Here is an 18,682-nt window from a genome sequence, read left to right on the forward strand (position 1 = left end):
TTCTGCTCACACTCAACTAGAGAGAGCCATGGGGGACAGTATGCCTGTGACACGGAAGGAGGCACACTTCCATCGCATACTGTGCACTAAATTCTGGAGTATTCCAGAATATTTGCTTAAACATGCCAATGCTGCATTGGGTGGGATGAGTGAGGCCTGTGGGGTTCTGTTAGAGCTGTAAGATCATTACCCTGGACTGTCCTGTCAAGTGAGCAGTTGTTTATGTAGCATGATCATTCTAGAAGTCTATAATCATGCATGCTTGTTCTTAAGACACAGCTGGCCCAAGGAAAAATCCAAAAGCCTTAGTAGCTGTCAAGTTGAAACCTTTTGGCCAAACAGCATTATAGTTGGCCCAAAATTTGAAGGGTCATTCTAAGCATAATAGTGAAAGAAGCAAGCTAGACACTCGCCCGGTTTTCCTCTGCCTTGGGCAGCTGGGAATCACACTGGGAAGGTGTTAGCTTCCTGCCCCTGGCTCAGTTCCAGCCTCTGTGTGTTGAGCTGCTAGGTTGAGTGGCTGTCACTGCTGAGCTTACAGAATCCTATTGCCCTGTACTACATGTGCAGCCACAGGGACAGAGAGGCCAGTGTCTCAATTAACCTTGGAAGAGTCCTTGGGCTCAAGGAAATGAAGACAGGAGACAGGAAGGAAAGGAAATGCAATCAGTCAGTCAAGGTGAGGGGTCACCGTAAACTATCTAAATGAAGGGCGTCTGGGCACAATGCATTCTTTATCCTGCAAAATGTCACAAGGAGCTCCACTCAGAAAATTACAGATATTAGTTTTTGTCACGTTAAGCCTTTCTCTGGTGAACAAGGTGAATGCCGAAGATAAAAAAAACCAAAAGATAAACCAGTTTTATTTCATTTAAAACACTAGTCTTGGTGATTTTTTAAAAAGTTTTCAGATATTTTTCTTTTCCTTTTGATTAAAAAAAAAAAAAACCCTTCTTACCAATAGAGCCTCCAAACATTAGATAGCAAGGAACACAGCTGCATTGCATAGTCTGAAACTATGTCCCTTGTTCTGATTCTTACTCTGTGCTAATTTTGGATTATTTTGTCATTTCCATTGCTCCAGGAAGATTTCTTACCTTTCTCTTGCATACTGACTTCAGTTCTAAAGCTCAACAAAAAACTTACTGCTTCTGTGCTACAAGTAATGTTTGTGGCGTGGGTGTACATGCATGTCATGTATGTGTGGGAATGCACGTACCTGTCATTGGGGTGCACATGCATGTTATGTGGTGGAGGAGTGCACATCCATGTTATGTGGTGGAGGAGTGCACATGTATCATAGGATTTCCTCAACGCCCTCTCTACCTTGCTTTAAAAAGGGTTTTTCATTCACTAGATCAACTGGCCAGCAAGCCAAAAGTGTCCTATTCTCTCTACCTCTGAGTTCTGGGACCACAGGCCCATCTGTTTATGTGGGCTCTGGGGACTAGAATTCAGGTTTTCATACTTACAGATAAGGACTTTACGGACTAAACACTTACCTCAAGCCTTTTCTAGAACACACTGTCACTTCAGCTTTTATACTGCCTGAATTCTAACTTTCTCTATTTCTTTAACGTCCTTGATGAAATAATTACTTGCCTCTTTCCCTTTTTGGGTCACACGTCATGGCTTTTCGGCTACTGTGTTGAGGGTAACATATCTACAGAGATGGAATGTACCATTCACCCGGGCAGCCCTAATCAAAACCACAAGACTTGCGGTGCTGAAGTGAACCACTTAACCACCTGAAGCATTGGATTGAAAGACCCCATCTTCTGTACACAATCACTAAAAAAATACTCTCTGGCAACTAGCCGATTTTGATTCCCCGATGATAAAACAACTACATTTTCTACAACTGTCATTCAATGACATTTCCCTATACGTCTAGGCTTCAGGGAAGGCTTTTGCTCTTGGGAGGGCTGACCACTGGTGCGCTACCTGGACTGTCTTCATCTTTTGTACATACTCATCTTCAAAAAAATGCCTTATATCAACATATGATGTCATTCATGGTTGGTTTTACAAAGCAACAGGTAACAAGAGAGGGTGACCTTTTCTTGGTCAAAGTAAGTCTTTTGCCTTTGCCCTAGTGAAATTCTGGTCTTCGGAACTACACATTTTCTATTGTTGAAAACATGTAACAAGATGAACCATAAGCAGTCCAACACTGCATTGTTGACTTATGAAATCTCACAAATATGCAATTTTCTTCATTCTGACCTTAGCAGACACTGTATATTTTTTTCTAGCTGTAAATAAGGAAACTCTCTTGAATTCTATTTTTCAAAGACTAAAGATATTGAGGTTAAAAAAAATACAAAGAGGAAGGTGGTAGTGACTCGTGCCTTTAATCCCAGCACTACGGAAGTAGAGGCAGACAGATCTGAGTTTGGGGGCCCAGCCTTGTCTATACAGTGAGTTCTAGGACAGCTATGACTACACTGGAAAATCCTGTCTGGAAAACCAACCAACCAGCAAAATAAATTAACCTTTTCAGTTTTCTTTATTTAGTTCTCATATTAAAAACAAAATGAAGAGGGAGGAAGGAAGGAAGGAGGAGGAGAGGGAGGGAGGGAGAGTCATAAATTCCTTTCATAAGTTTCTCATGTTAATGATACAGAAAATGTGGCATAGTTTTCATTGCAAGAGATACAAGGAAAGCCATTGGTTGTGATATGTTGGCCACCATAGACTCATACCAGTGTAGGAGGCAGTATTGGATCAAGAAATATATGCAACGACATTGTTTTTTGTGAGACCAGAATAGTGCAAAATGCATGAGATTCATTCTCTCATAGTGCCCAAGCTCAAAACGAAGTAATGGAACCTGGGGATCAGGTCACCTCTCTCTTAGTGCTTTCAACTGTTTCCCATTGTGTTGGCTCGTGTGCAGTGAGCAAGGAGGCTTAAAGTATTTGTACTATCACTTTAAAGAGAGAAAGCATGCATCGTCATTAAAGAAAACAAGTAAACTCAGTGTTCCCATTGTAGGATAAAGACACACCACAATGTGGGGGCTTGGAGTGGTTCAGAAGCCAAGCATACCAGGACTGCTTCATACTGACTCCCCGTCAGCTTCTTACCAGAGAACACTGGGAGATCTCCATTCAGCTTCTGAGAGAAGCTTCTTTTGGGATTATTTTCATTGGTGCAAATGACATAAATGATGCTAATTATAAATAATAAATGAATAAAACTACAATGTACATTATAGTAATATATTGTCAAAGGCATTCATTAAAAAATGATTTAGGGGCAGGAAAGATGCTTAGTGGTTAAGAACACATATGTACTGCTCTGCTCACCAAAGCACCTATATCAGGCAGCTCACAGTCCCTAGACACTCTAGTCAGGAGGATTGACTCTCTCATCTGGACTTAGTGGCCAGCTGCACTCACATGTACACATACCCCATGCATAAATACACAAATACACAGAATTAAATTTAAAAGGATGGGTTTGGCCTGGGATGTCCAAGGAATGATCATGTTGTAAACTTTTCGTTTTGTAAAAGCTGTTATAGCACAATTGAACGTTCTCCTAAATCACTACCAAACTGAAAAACAATAGATATGACTTCGTTTCTGCTTGGGATAAGGAAGCCTTGGGACCCACAGTTGTATCTACTGTTGGAATGCAAATTTACTGGTTTAGATAGACTGAGAACATTTTCCTGAAATGAACAATAGTTTTTTATTCACCTAGAGTTAATAGCTCATGTATCTCATTAAAAGTGTTTTAATCAAGTCTTGATACCCTATGAGCATATACAGGGGGAGGAAGTCCCCCTCAGTCACAGTCATAGGGGAGGGGAGTAAGGGGAAAATGGAAGGGAGGGAGGAATGAGAGGATACAAGGGAGAGGATAACCATTGAGATGTAATATGAACAAATTAATAGAATAAAAAAAATTGTACTATTTGTTAAAAGTGTTTTAATCTCCTTGATTTCAATGTAAACATCCAACTATAATGACATCTTTGCGGTGAATCAGAAGAGACACAGTCACACGCTCCTCTCAGGCTGAGGACTGTGGCTCACAGTGTAGCGATGCACACAGCATCAAAGTGCTAAACGAATCGAGAGAAGCGCTGAATGAAGAAAGCATTTTCCAAACATTACCTATGCATGTTTTCTCATCTGTGTCGAGCTGATGTCCGTAGTTACAGGAACAACGGGGTCCACCAATTGCAGGCTCACAGTGATGAGAACAACCGCCATTGTTCTTTTCACAGACATTGACAATTTCTAATTCAATTCCTTTCCAAAACAAGCAAAAGAGGGGGTTATTAACATAACAATAGGGAAAAATTACAATATATGTTAACAATGGACGTGCTTTCTCCTTTTGAGAGCATGACACACTGTTAGAAATACACTGACATTTTGCACACATAAAAGCAAAAAAATTCTAAGGCATATCAAGTCATGAGTATTGTTTAGGCATATACTGTACTGAATTACTAAGTGATAAGATATAATTGTGAAGAAGGTAATGAAATGATAAATAAGGCAACAGCGAGTCCACCAGTGGCTACTAAATACGTTAAGAGACACTTCCATTAGGACATACAAAGTTCCCGTGTGTGTGTGTGTGTGTGTGTGTGTGTGTGTGTAAACCTGATGACTGTTCTTTTTAGTGTCTGTGGATTCATGAAGATATTGTTAAAAATAACGAGGTTAAAGACATTAAACACATGTACTGGCTGATCATATCTAAGTCACATGATGTGAGAGTGCTAACCAGCTTTGATGCACATAAATTACACTTATCATATTAATGTGCTATTACTTTGGAAAACATATTATCATCCCTGGCATATGCTAGCACTCTGGGCATATTGGTGAGCATCAGGCTCAGCATATGAATGTTGACTGACCTGAGCATGCAGACATGCAGCCTCTGATTTTCTAAGTAAAGACACAAAAAAGTAATAGAACACTTGAATCAGTGTTTAAAGAGTGGAATCTCAGTGTTCTGACTACTGTTTACTTTATTGCTGTTTTATTATGGCTCTTTGTGTGGGCGCTCTGTTCTCATCGAGAGTACCCACAGTGGCTTGCTTCCTTATGGTCTTAACACCTGAGTCCTGTTGAAGAAGAAGAATAGGAAAAGGAACAGGACAAATGTACCTGGGATTGAGGCTCCCCTTGTGAGCACATTTCATCATTGTCACTGCATGAAGAACCTATAGTTTCTAAATTTGTGCTCCCCTTCCACAGCCTCCTGCTACAGTGCAGAGCAGCTAGCATGCCCCCAGTGAGCACTGCAGGTTCCTGTCACTGCTAATCTCACTGTGCCTTCTTCATTTTCCCTTAGCAGCTTACAGCAAATATTTGAAAATACGTTCCCAAAGACTGGTGAAATGAAGCAGGGGTATGCTGATGCATCTGCTGTGGAAAGAAAGAACCTCTCTGGGCTGAAGACTGAGGAAACTAAAACACCAGAGGACTAAAGAGTGACATGCTTTTTACATACGTGCTACTATAGAGCACATGACACAGACTTGAGCTGCATTGCCTGTTTGCCATTGTCAGCCAAGTAAAGGGGTATTTAAATCTGATTGTTATCTTCTAATCCATCAGGACAGTCTCATTCAGTTTCTAGAAAAACCTAAATTGATTCATGTGGAATCACAGTCTAGTAGTATGTAGAGCATTGTTGGTATCAAAACCAGGTCTTCCTGGTTTTATTCTGCCCATGAGATTCAATAGACAGTCGAATTTTCTTTTTGAATGCTAGAATTCCATTTTAGTCGATTATTATGTGTCTTTATCCAATTCACAAACTGCATGAAAACACTTAAAAGCAGTGTTAAGAGTTTTACTTAGATTAAAAATGTAAGATTCAGAAGCAAACAACAAAAAATACTTCATCCCAAGTAACAGTTCATAAATGGAAGATTATTCTGACTAGAGATGACTTCTATACAGTACCACTCCTAAGCTAAAAATAAATTTATTAACCATTTAAATTTATAAATGTTTATAACATCTCTTATAATGTGCCCCCAAACCTAAAAATAACTCAAATTTTATTAGATGGGTAAATAATAACCAGCTGTGGTATGTCTATTCAAAAAATGATACTCGCTAAAGAAAACCCAGCTAAACAGAACAAAGTGACAGCCTATAGACTGGGAAAAGATCTTCATCAACCCTCCATCTGACAAAGGGCTAATACCCAAAACATATAAAGAACTCAAGAATTAAATACCACAAAAGCAAATAACCCAATTAAGAAATAGGATTCAGAGCTAAACAGAGAATTCTCTATAGAGGAATATTGAATGGCTGAAAAACACTTAAAGAAATGTTCAGCGTCCTTAGTTATCAGAGAAATGCCAATCAAAACCACTCTGAGATTCCAACTTACACCCATCAGAATGGCTAAGATCAAAAACTCAAGTGACAGCACGTGCTGGCAAGGATGTGGAGAAAGGGGAACACTCCTTCATTGCTGCTGGGAGTGCAAACATGCACAACCACTTTGGAAATCAATCTAGTGCTTTCTCAGAAAATCAAGAATAGTGCTGCCTCAGGACCCAGCTATTCCACTCCTTGGCATATAACTGAAAGATGCTCCACCACACAAAAAGGACATTTGCTCAACTATGTTCATAGCAGCTTTATTCGTTAATAGCCAGAATCTAGAAACAACCTAGATGTCCCTCAGCTGAAGAATAGATAAAGAAACTCTGGTACATTTACACAATAAAATACTACTCAACTGTTAAAAACAAATCTTGAAATTTGCAGGAAAATAGATGGAACTAGAAATGATCATCCAGAGTGAGAAAACCTAGACACAGAAAGACACACATGGTATATACTCACTTATAAGTGGGTTTTAGCCCAACATAGATGTCCTCTAAGAGTCTTCACTCAGCAAGGCATCAGGACAGATGCTGAGATTCACTATTGGTCTACAGATGAGAAGGGTATGGAAGAATGGGGAGATAGAAGGACCCACAAGGTTCAGGAGCCCTACAAGAAGACCATCAAGGCTGGGGGATCTGGACCCCCAGGAGGGAGCGCGCAAAATGTTGTACCAACCAAGGACAATGCATGCAATAAACCTAGACCCCCAATTCAGATCTAGCCAATGGGCAGCTCATACTCAATGGATGTGTGGAGAGTGGGGACTGACTCTGACATGAACTCTGGTGCCTCCTTATTTGATCACTTCCCCTTGGTGGGAGGCCTGGGAGCACTCAGAGGAAGGAGATTCAGGCTATCCAGATGAGACCTGATAGTCTGTGGTCATATGGGTGGGGAGGAGCTCCCCTTCTGTCAGAGGTCTAGGATAGGGGAATAGGGCAGAAGAGGGAGGGAGGAGGAGTGGAAAGATACAAGTGAGGGGATAACAATCAGGAAGCAATCTAAATATACTATTTTTTTTTAAAGAATAAATGTAAAAAAAAACCAGAAAAAAAAACCCATCTCTTCAGGGAAGAGTACCACTCCTAAGCTAAAAATAAATTTATGAATCATTTAAATTTATAAATGTTTATAACCCTCAAAAGCCTTGTGCTATAAGAATATTTTCTGCAGCGTATAACATACTTATCCAACATTCTAGAAAAACAAATTGCAGGAATGTAGAGCAGACCAATAACTTCTGAATGTCAGTGGAAGGGCAGGAATAGGGGACAACCAAGTATGACACAAAAGTGTTTTCTAGAGTGACTAAGTTACTTAATCCTGGTTACAGGTGTCCACTGATAGTATTAAACAGAAGTGTAACTTTTAAAAATGTGAGAGAAAAGATAGCCTCTTGGTGTCACTCCCTTCCCCAGTGACTGTCACACTGCTGGGAGACTCGGTTGCACTTGGCCCCCGTTCTTTCCACTTGCTCTCTGGGCTTCCCTAATCTCTCCCGGACATTTGACACTGTCCTTTAGTGATTCCGGCCTGCAGCCTGAGTTCTCTTTACCGCTTCAGTTGCTTTCTCTCCCCATATAAAGTCATTCTTGCTCACAACTTAAGAATCATTCCCATGACCTTGACTTACTCAAACATCTAGATTATTATTTTTTTTTTCTATTTAGAAAATGAGTAGAGCCTTCTGACTTGCATTTCCACATGGGTCACCAAACTTCACACCTGAACACACAGCTGGTGACTTTTGAGTTTACTCCCTGTCTCTCTGACCATGTTTTCCCTGTAGACTCCACACTTCGATATAATTCATTAGTACCCCCAGCTTAGTGAGGCTTAAGAGCTTTAATTATTCTTGATCTTTCTTTCCTTATACACTCTGAACAGCACCTGCACAGAATACCCCAAGACTGTCTTTGTCGTCTCCAGTGTATGCCCTGACGTCAGCCCCAGAGCTTACCTGAGGACTCTAACTTTGCTTGCACATACACACTCCCCAATGTATTCCCTACAGAGCTGCTGCAGTGTGTGCATTCCTGTGTGTGAATGTATGTGTGTGCATTTGTCCATCTGTCTGTCTCTGTATAGGTGTGGTTGTGAGCATGTGTATAGGCCAGAGACTGAACATGGATATCATCAATTGCTCTCTACAGTGCTTTCTGAAACAGGCTCTATGGCTGAATCTGGAGCTCATCAATTGAAAAAAAAAAAAAGAAAGAAAGAAAGAAAGAAAGAAAGAAAGAAAGAAAGAAAGAAAAACTGGACAGTGTGGCCCAGGGAGTCTCCTGTCTGTCTAGCACGGGAATCACAGACACTCACAATTGCATCCAGTCTTTACTTAGTTTCTGGGGCTTTAAAATCAGGTCTCTCTGTTTCCATGGCAAGCAAGCCCTTTGCTCATGGAGCCACTCTTCAGCTCTGAAGTGATTTTAAAATGGAAAGATCACTACATAAGTCTTTGTCCAAAACTACTCAATGCCTTCTTATCACACCTGGAATAAAATTCTAACACCTTTAAGTGGTCGGAGGTCTGTATGTTGTGACACCTCTCTATCTTTGCCTTGAGGCTTGCTTCTACCTGCCTTGTTGACCCTTCCCAGTCCAGACAACATTAGCTCAGCCTCCCCTAAAGCTTTACTTCTTACTGTTCTGGCTTTCCTTCTTCTCCATCTTCTTTGCAGTGTAAAAAGCTCCAGTTTCCCTTCCCTGAGCCAGAGAGATTTAAATTTTGATTTTTTTTTTCAGATTGAGGATATTTGAGTGCACACACATGTATGCATCTCTCTCTCTCTCTCTCTCTCTCTCTCCATATATATATATATATATATATATATGCATGTATTATACATGATGGTCAATGAATTTATACAGAAGAGATAAAAATGGAGGTCATCAAAGAAATCTCCACAGTCTTGTTCCTCAGTGTTGACACCGGCTTCTTTTTGCCAAATGAAATATTTAAACTTTGAAATGATCCAAACTGTAATGTAGTTGAAACCCTGACAACGTACCAGAGGGGAGGACACCACCCTTGTTCTTGCCCGGTAGGGTGTAATAAAGACAATGATATGTTTTTATTACATGTTTATCAAAAATTTTACTACATACTTATAAAAGTAAGAGGGAGAGAGAAGAGAGAGAGAGAGAGAGAGAGAGAGAGAGAGAGAGAGAGAGAGAGAGAGAGAACATCAGACACATTTGTGTTTTATACCTTCATTAGATGGGCACCCTAAAGGCAGTATTGCACAGTGTCTTTAATGTACACACATTGTTTGTATTACATTCTACTGTGCAAAAAAAGAGTGATGTCTTCCCCTCTGGTACTATGTAAGGGTCTCATCTGTTACAGTTGGGAGCATTTCAGAGTTTAAATATCTCAGTTGGCAAAAAGAAGCCTGCACCAACACCGAAGAACAAGATCATGGCCATTTCTTTGATGAGTTTCATTTTTATCTCTTCTGTCTGAATGCATGACCATCTTCAGTTCCATGAGATTCAATGCCTTCCTCCAACCTCCTTAGGCACTGAGCACAAACATGGTGCACGTACATACCATCAGGAAAATACTCATACAATAAAGTAAATGAATCTGAAAAAGTTAAATGAATTGGTGGCTCTGGATACAGGCAAAGCTCTAGTTCACTCTGGCAACAAGTGTCAGAGCCAAGAAGCTGGTGTCTTTAGTTCAGAATGGGAGCTCCAATTCGGCACTGCCACTACAAGCCTCGTTTTCTTCTGTGCAGTCAACTTCACACATGCCTATCGCTGCCTGTCTCCTGGGCCATTAAGAGTTTGGATCCCTAGAGAAGGCTGTTTTTAGCTCATTGTAAACTATAATAAATTCTCTACTACTCATGAACATTTAAAGGAAGATGCAGGGAAGAGTCTGTCGGAAGATTACTGTATACATTTGCATACATTAATACAGAATACACTCTCCCCATTCTTGCTACATACCTAAGGTGGTACAGAAATACAGCTCTATGGCTACTGGTAGTTCATTACGTCATATATACCTGATAGTATATTGAGCTCATTAAAACATATAGGATGAAATAGGTATGAGCTGTGTGTACTATAAACACAGTACCTGGGAGGCAGAGTAAAGAGGATTGTCCTTGAACTCCAGGCCATCCTGGGATACATAGAGAGTTTGAGGCTAGCCAGTGCTACAACGTCTCAAAAAAAAAAAAAAAAAAAAAAAAAAAAAAAAAAAAAAAGACAAATAAATAAATAAATCCATGCATCTTTAGACCTACAACTGGGCACTAAGAGTAAGCTGCTACTTTGAGTCCTTGGTCTGGATGATTAGCAATGAACTATTTTCATACTATATAAAAATCAGGCAGGAGCCGTGGGAATGCCTCAGTGGTACAGAAGATACAGCCCAGCCTGATAAACTGAGTTGGTTCCCAGTACCTGCATGTCAGGCAGAAAAAACAGCCTCCTGGAAGTTGTACTCTGGTCTCCACACAAGCTCTGTAGCTGGCACACGTAGGTACACACACACACACACACCATAATTGTAAAAATTATACACAGACATAATGTTTCTTCTCATAGGTGACAAATATGTCATTTGCTTGACAGATACAATACATAAAGTATACCCATCTAATAGCATAATGTTCAGTTGAGAATTCCTTTGATGAAAGTCTCATCAGATTATGAAATGTGTGGAACTTTCCAAATACAAATCACAAGGCAGTGAGTATGAATTAAAGCACACTCTAAGGACTGAGTATACAGAATTTCTCTAAAGAAATTGAATAACCATAAAGCCTTTCCTAGGACAAAGGTGGAACAAGGGTCCTACAATATACTCATTACATACAAGTACTGCATTCATAGTTAAATATCAGCATGCTCTTAAAAGGTTTCCTCACCTATGGGTTTGGAGAAACCTCAGAATACAAATTTTCACTTAAAGTTTGTATGTCAGTAGTAAATACTGAGGTCTGGGGATGACTGTCGAGAGACCTTAGTTAAATATTCCCATCAGGAAAGTGAATGTAAAAACGCACCTCTACTTAATACATTCCACTCTAGGGCAAATTGCTTTCCTGAGTAAATTCTAAAGAAAGCCTCTAACTCATAAACCACCATTAATAATGATCCCCTCTTTCATGGCGGCTGAGAATGTGCTGGTCAGATTGCAAGACTCAGTTACACATTTTAAAATACACTCATCCCCTAAAACTCTGACTATATTAAAAACCAACTATTTATAAAAAAAAATTCCATCCGCATTTTTTCTTCCTGAAAGGGAATTTTGGCAGGCATTCAAAAAGACCCAACTTCAGAAGTCCTTTCTTAATTATGAGTCAATTTCCCACCCATCTTATTTACTTTGCTTTTTAAAAGGCAAACATCCCTGTGAAGAAACTGCACTGTATATCTGGTAGGAATGCATAGACGAATTTGAACGATACACTGGCAAACCAAGAAGCAGAACTTTATGCAGGGGAGATGAGTTTTCTGGCTCAGTTTTTAGTGGTGTCTCTTCACGAAGAAGCCCAGAAAGAATGGGCGCATGCACGTGTCTCCACCATTCTCTCTGAGTTCTTTGTCCAACATCCATAAAAAGACCCACTGCTCATGGAAAAAGCAGTGGAACGCAAAGGATTGTTTATGCAGAATTGAAAGGACACTGGAGTCACAGCCCGAAGACTTAGTGAACTGTATTATGAGGGTTTGGCCTTAGCAGTGAGTATGAATGAGTGCAAACATCATCTCTGCAGTAGCTTTCATTCATGCAAGCGGGACCACTAAGTACACAGTTAAGAAATGTCATTAGAAGTAGAGAAATTAGAAACAGAAGTTTGATACTACGATAGAGCAGAGATGAAGAGGAGAAACTAAGACAATATAAGAAGACAGAAGGAAAGAGAGAGTTTCAGAAACCAGGAAAGTATCTTAGTTTGGTTTCTATTCCTGTGATAAACAGCATGGCCAAAAACAACCTGGGAAGGAAAGGGTTATTTTGCCTTACCCATCCAACTCAATCATAACCCATCACTGAGTGAAGCTAAGATAGACACTCAAGCAGGGGAGGGATCTGGAGGCAAGAACGGAAGCAGAAGCCATGGAGGAGCAGAGCTCACGGGCTTACCCACCAGCGCGTTCTCAGCCTGCTTGCAAGCTCCATGGCTCGGTTTTTCCACATCAAACATTAACCAAGAAAATGGGTCTGTCCATCCCCCCATTCTTCCATACCACCTCCAGTTCTCCATTCAGAGTCCAGCAGGGAGTTCCAGCATCTGTCCCAATTGATCCCCAACTGGGTGGAGTCTCTCAGAGGACATCTATGTTGAGCTAATAACCATTAAGTGAGTATACACCATAATTGTCTTTCTGGGTCTGGTTACCTCACTCAGGATGATCTTTTATACTTCCATCCATTTGCCTGGAAATTTCAAAACTTCCTTGTTTTTTAGTAGCTAGTAGAATTTCATTGTGTAAATGCACTACAGTTTCTTTATCCATTCTTCCATTGAGAGATATCAAGTTGTTTCCAGATTCTGGCTAATACAAATAAAGCTGCTATGAACACAGTGGAGCAAATATGCTTGCTGGGACTCCCTGCTGAATTCTGGGTGGAGCACTGAAAGTGGTATGGAATAATGGGGGAATGAAAGGACCCAGAGGGTTCAGGAGCCCCACAAGGAGGCCATCAAGGCTGGAGGATCTAGACCTGTGAGGGGGTGGGGAGGCTGCAAAAACTGTTGCATCAAGCAAGGACAATCAATGCAGTGAGCCTAGACCTCATGTTCAGAGGTAGACAATGGACAGCTCATTCTCCACAGCTGTGGGGAGAGCGGGAACTGACTCCAACATGAACTCTGATGCTCCAGATTTTATCACTTCCCCTTTTTGGAGAAGCCCAGTGGGCGCACAGAGGAAGGGAAAGTAGGCTATTAGGATAAAACCTGATAGGCTGTGGTCATATGGTGGAGGAGGAGGTCACCTTCTGTCAGAGGTCTAGGGGAAGGGAATGGGGTAGAAGAGCGAGGGAGGTTGGGAGCTGAAAGATACAAGTGAGAGGATGACAATCAGAATGAATCCGAATAAATTATAATAAATTAACATTAGAAATAATAAGTAAAAAGACAAAGAAAGAAAATGGCCCATAGTCTTGCCTATGTGCTAATCTGATAAAGCCATTTTCTCAATTGAAGTTCCCTCTACCCAGATACCCTGGCTTGTGTCAAGTTAACCAAAATTATCCAACACAGTAACCAGGTCTGAAAGACACTGAAAACCTAATAAAACTATAGAGGGTTTAAGTTTATCTGGAAATGTGGAAGGACAGAGATGAAAAAGTCCGTCGAGGGGCTGAGATGGAGGCCTGTGGACATGAGCTCATGAGAAAATACAAGGCGAGAGACTATTTTAGATAAGTAATTTTTGCTATGAAAATTCTATAGGATATGAGCTCACATGAGAGTGATTTTAGGAAAGGAAACGTAGGTAATGATATTCTAAAAGACAGTAATAATGATTCATTCAGATGAGGGGATTATTTGTTATGAGTGCCAGTCTCCTGACTGACATCTCTTAAGAGCTAGAAATCCTCAAACACAGCAAAAGAAATGGCTTTGCAGCAATAGGACCAACTCCTTTGTATTAACAGGGGTTAATAGCTTCCCTTGTACTTCTATGGGAGATTCGGAAAAACTTGTTGGCCTGCATGGTAGTTTGCATCAAGTTTTCGATGCTATAAAGGTCAAGAAAGACAAAAACAAAAGTAGGAAGAGGTGATGAATAAATGTGTAAGAGACTGGATAGAGATGAGATAGGATAGATATTGATTTACATTCAGAAGTTTAGACTCACCAAGAGAGGAAAGATGTTTCTTTCAAGGTTGACAATTATCAGGATACAAAATAAACTCAAAAAAGTCAGTAGCTTTCCTATATACAAATGGCAAACAGGCAGAGGAAGAAATTAGGAAAATTACTCCCTTCACGATAGCCACAAGCAATATAAAATATCTAGGAATAACCCCAGCCAAGCAAGTGAAGGACTTATTTGAAAAAAACTTTAAATCTCTGAAGAAAGAAATGGAAAATGACATCAGAATAGGGTGGGATCTACCTTGTTCATGGATTGGGAGAATTAACATAGTAAAAATGGCCATTTTACCAAAAGCAATTTACAGATTCAATGCAATCCCTATCAGAATACCTACAAAATATTTTGAAGATATTGAAAGAACAATTCTCAACTTCATATGGAGAAACAAAAAACCCAGAATAGCAAAAACAATCCTATATAATAAAAGATCCTCTGGAGGAATCTCCATACCTGATCTCAAGCTGTACTATAGAGCAACAGTAATTAAAACAGCATGGTACTGGCACAGCAATAGGCTAGTGGATCAATGGAATCTAACTGAAGACCAAGATATGAATCCACACACATTTGGTCACTTGATTTTTTGACAAAGAAGCCAAATCCATTCAATGGAAAAACGACAGCATCTTCAACAAATGGTGCTGGTCTAACTGGATGTCTACATGTAGAAAAGTGCAACTGGACCTATATTTGTCACCTTGCACAAAACTCAAATCCAAGTGGATTAAAGGCCTCAACATAAAACCAGAGACACTAAGTCACTTAGAAGAAAAAGTGGGGAAGAGCCTGGAACATATTGGCACAGGAGACAACTTCCTGAACAGAACACCAATGGCCCAGGCCTTAATGTCAACCATTAATAAATGGGACCTCATGAGGCTGAGAAGCTTCTGTAAGGCAGGAGACACTGTCAAGAGAACAAAGTGACAGCCTGCAGACTGGGAAAAGATCTTCACCAACCCTACATCTGACAAAGGTCTAATATCCAAAATATATAAAGAACTCAAGAAATTAAACACCACCAAACCAAATAACCCAATAGAGAAATGGGGCTCAGAATTAAATAGAGAATTCTCGAAAGAGGAATACCAAATGGCTGAGAAACACTTAAAGAAATGCTCAACCTCCTTAGTCATCAAAGAAGTGCAAATCAAAACAGCACTGAGATTTCATCTTACACCCATCAGAATGGCTAAGATCAATAACTCAACTGACACCACATGCTGGTGAGGATGTAGAGAGAGAGGAACACTCCTTCATTGCTGGTGGGAATGCAAACTAGTACAACCACTTTGGAAATCTATCTGGCGCTATCTCAGAAAACTGACAACAGAGCTTCCTCAAGACCCAGCTTTTTAATTCCTTGAAATATACCCAGAAGATGCACTACCACACAACAGAGACATATGCTCAACCATGTTCATAGCTGCCTTATTCATAATAGCCAGAACATGGAAACAGCCTATGTGTCCATCAGTAGAAAAATGGATAAAGAAACTGTGGTACATTTACACTATGGAATATTACTCAGCTATTAAAAACAAGGAATTTCCGAAATTTGTGGACAAATGGATTGAACTAGAAATTATCATAATGAGTGAGTTCACCCAGAAGCAAAAAGAGTTAAATGGTATATACTCATTTATATCGAGACACTAGTCCAAGGGGTACGTCCCCATGAAAAACTTTACCCTACCAGGAAAGTGGGTCAGAGGGGAGGACATCCTATTGAGACTTTAGGTGTGAGAAGCCTGGGAGAATGAAAAAATAGAAGGATCCAAAAGGTCTTGGAAAACTACAGGTGGATCTGGGCCCTGGGGTCCTCCTCAAACTATGGCACCAGCCAAGGAAAATATAGGCAGTAAACTTTGAACCCCTACCCAGAGTAGCTGATGGACAGGACATTCTCCACCATTAAGTGGAGAAGGAGATTTGACTTTCACACAAACTCTGGTGCCCCATATTTGACCATGTCCCTTGGATGGGGACGCCTTGTGGCACTCAGAGGAAGGATAATAGGTCACCAAGAAGAGACCCTATGAGCATATACAGGGGGAGGAGGTTCCCCTCAGTCACAGACATAGGGGAGGGGAGCAGGGGGGAAGCGGGAGGGAGGGAGGAATAGGAGGATACAAGGGATGGGCTAACAACTGAGATGTAATATGAATAAATTAATAAAAAAAAGATTGCCAAATATAAATAGCCGAAACACTATGAATGTAACATTTATATAATTCCTGATTGTTTTGTGGTTCTTCTTGCTGTAGGTAGTTTATTTTATTTATGTGTAATAATATAAATACATATATGTGCAAAAGAAATATAATTAAAAATCCTTAAAAGTGTGTAAGAGAAAATTAAGCATGCTGATGCTTGGAAGACATGATGGAGGTAGAGGAGGGGAGGATGAAGATACTGCTGGGTGGGGACCAGCCATCTCTAGCTTAGGAGCAGACAGTGTGCTTATGGGGATGGGATCAAATAGGACACATCTACACTAACAACCACTACAGATAGCCCCAGAGCCTACCGTTTTAAATGCATCTCTAACAATGGACACATGAAACCACACAACTGAGCTGTGATGGGGAGTAAGACATAGCTGGGAGAAATGGCTAATCAGTGCTTGGCAGGGAAGTTGGAGGGATGAGGTCAGTGGGGAACATGTGAAATGGGATGGACCATTGAAGACGAATGATGAATGTTAAAGACAAAAGAAGCCAGTACTGATGGCACTGGAGCATCCAACATGTTTGGTATGCAATTACAGCCTAGGGCTGTTCTTTCCTCTCAAGTTTTCTTCACCAACTCTGGTTCCTCTTCTTTGAGCACTGCAGTGGAATCTTTAGTGTTCAGAAGGGTGATATAAGTAGCAGAACTTCACAAAGCATCTGGGCAAAGAATCCAAGAGTTTCAAATCAGAAGTCCTCATTGACTATCTTGTGAACCATTTTACAAATTATTTTTATTTGGCTGTTTCCTCAACAAAAACAAGAAGAAGCAGGTTACACTTCTCTGTCCTCATTCTCACTCAGTCCAACCAGGCAACCTTAGCAGGACCTTTTGCTTAGCCAAGATTTTCAGTGCTGTTCTTTCAATGATTGCTCTTGCCTGACACATTTTAAAACATCACTGGCTTCCAAGACTGCCACAGTTGCTACTTACGATAACAATGTTTCCCGTCAACCCCTAGTTCAAAGCCCGGGGTGGCAGGTACAAGTGAAGGATCCCATTGAGTTCACACAGCCATGAGCACAGGGAGCCAGCTCTGCAGCACACTCATTTACGTCTGCAAGGAAGAGACACACAGCAGCTGTCTTAGCATCTCCAATTCTGTTTGTAAGCTATAAAAATGAATAAATGGGTACCCTCTACTTAACCTCTAATTTTCAACATAGTACTAAATACCACAGAGAAGAGGAGGGGTTTGTGAGGAAACCAGCTGCTGTGCACCCCGTGTTGATGCTCACTAGCATTACTTCATATCCATTACAACCATTAAAATAAAATAAGATCAGATGCAACTATAAATAATAGTTCTAATCTATTTATTCCTCAACAGTACAAATAGAAGCCATTGTAGCTTGATGTTATAAATATGACGTATTCTTGAACAGTTATCTCTACTCCCTGGTACTTTTGTTTACTTTTGAGATATATGTTAATTACATTTCTCCCCCCCTCCTGATCATCCCCTCAAAGCCTCCCATATCCCCCTCCTCACTTTTCTTCAAGTTCATGGCCTCTTTCTTCATCAATTGTTATTGCATGCATATATGTATTAGTATATACATATATATTCTAAATATAGCTTGTTGCAACTCCTTGTTTTAAAGGAGAAGATGCAGCGATGGGCAAGTCGGATATGGGCCCTTTCAAGCAAGGGCCCATACACCCACACACACCTTGATCCATACACATCTTTATCTGTTACAACTCTTACAAGACATGCCATATGATGCTGGCACCCCATCTCTCTCCTGAAGGTGATGGTCACTTTGAATCAGTGTGACCTCAGTTGGGTGTCCAAGTAACCTCTTCTTCTTCCTTTTAGTAGGAGGGGTTCTTTCCCCTCTTTTCTGATTAGTATATCTTCTCATACAAACCTTCATGCCATCCCCATTCTCAGGTATTGGTAGAGCCCTCAAATATGAGATGGTTTGGGGAGAGAGTTCTAGGATTAATGTATCAGGTGTTAAAATGGGAGTTTGAAAAAAAAAATCAAAGTTATTTTCTATGTATTTTGATGGTTAGTTTTTAAGAAATAATTCTTAAGATCCTCTACTGTCCCTTCTGCTGAGAGCAGTGTGTGTTATATTGTAACCTTTTATGCCATGTTCAGTTGATATTATTGGAAGACCTGCTCTTTTTTTTTTTTTTTTTTTTTTTTAAGGGAAAATAAGATTGGATCAAGGGAAGAGAGAAGTGGGTGGGCACTG

The 18,682-nt window shown here is 40.3% G+C and overlaps 1 protein-coding gene across 1 annotated transcript in view; it reads right to left on the minus strand.

Annotated features, from left to right (window-relative positions):
• The window catches only part of LOC127199148 (EGF-like and EMI domain-containing protein 1), a 572,097-nt gene that overhangs the window by 20,781 nt on the left and 532,634 nt on the right, over window positions 1-18,682 (minus strand). The window contains exon 8 of the mRNA XM_051157028.1: window positions 4,128-4,265. Coding sequence (XP_051012985.1) covers window positions 4,128-4,265 — 138 coding nt within the window. The remainder of the gene's footprint in view (window positions 1-4,127; window positions 4,266-18,682) is intronic.

Source organism: Acomys russatus, chromosome 15 (assembly GCF_903995435.1).
Source record: "Acomys russatus chromosome 15, mAcoRus1.1, whole genome shotgun sequence".
In the NCBI taxonomy this organism is placed as follows: domain Eukaryota; kingdom Metazoa; phylum Chordata; class Mammalia; order Rodentia; family Muridae; genus Acomys; species Acomys russatus.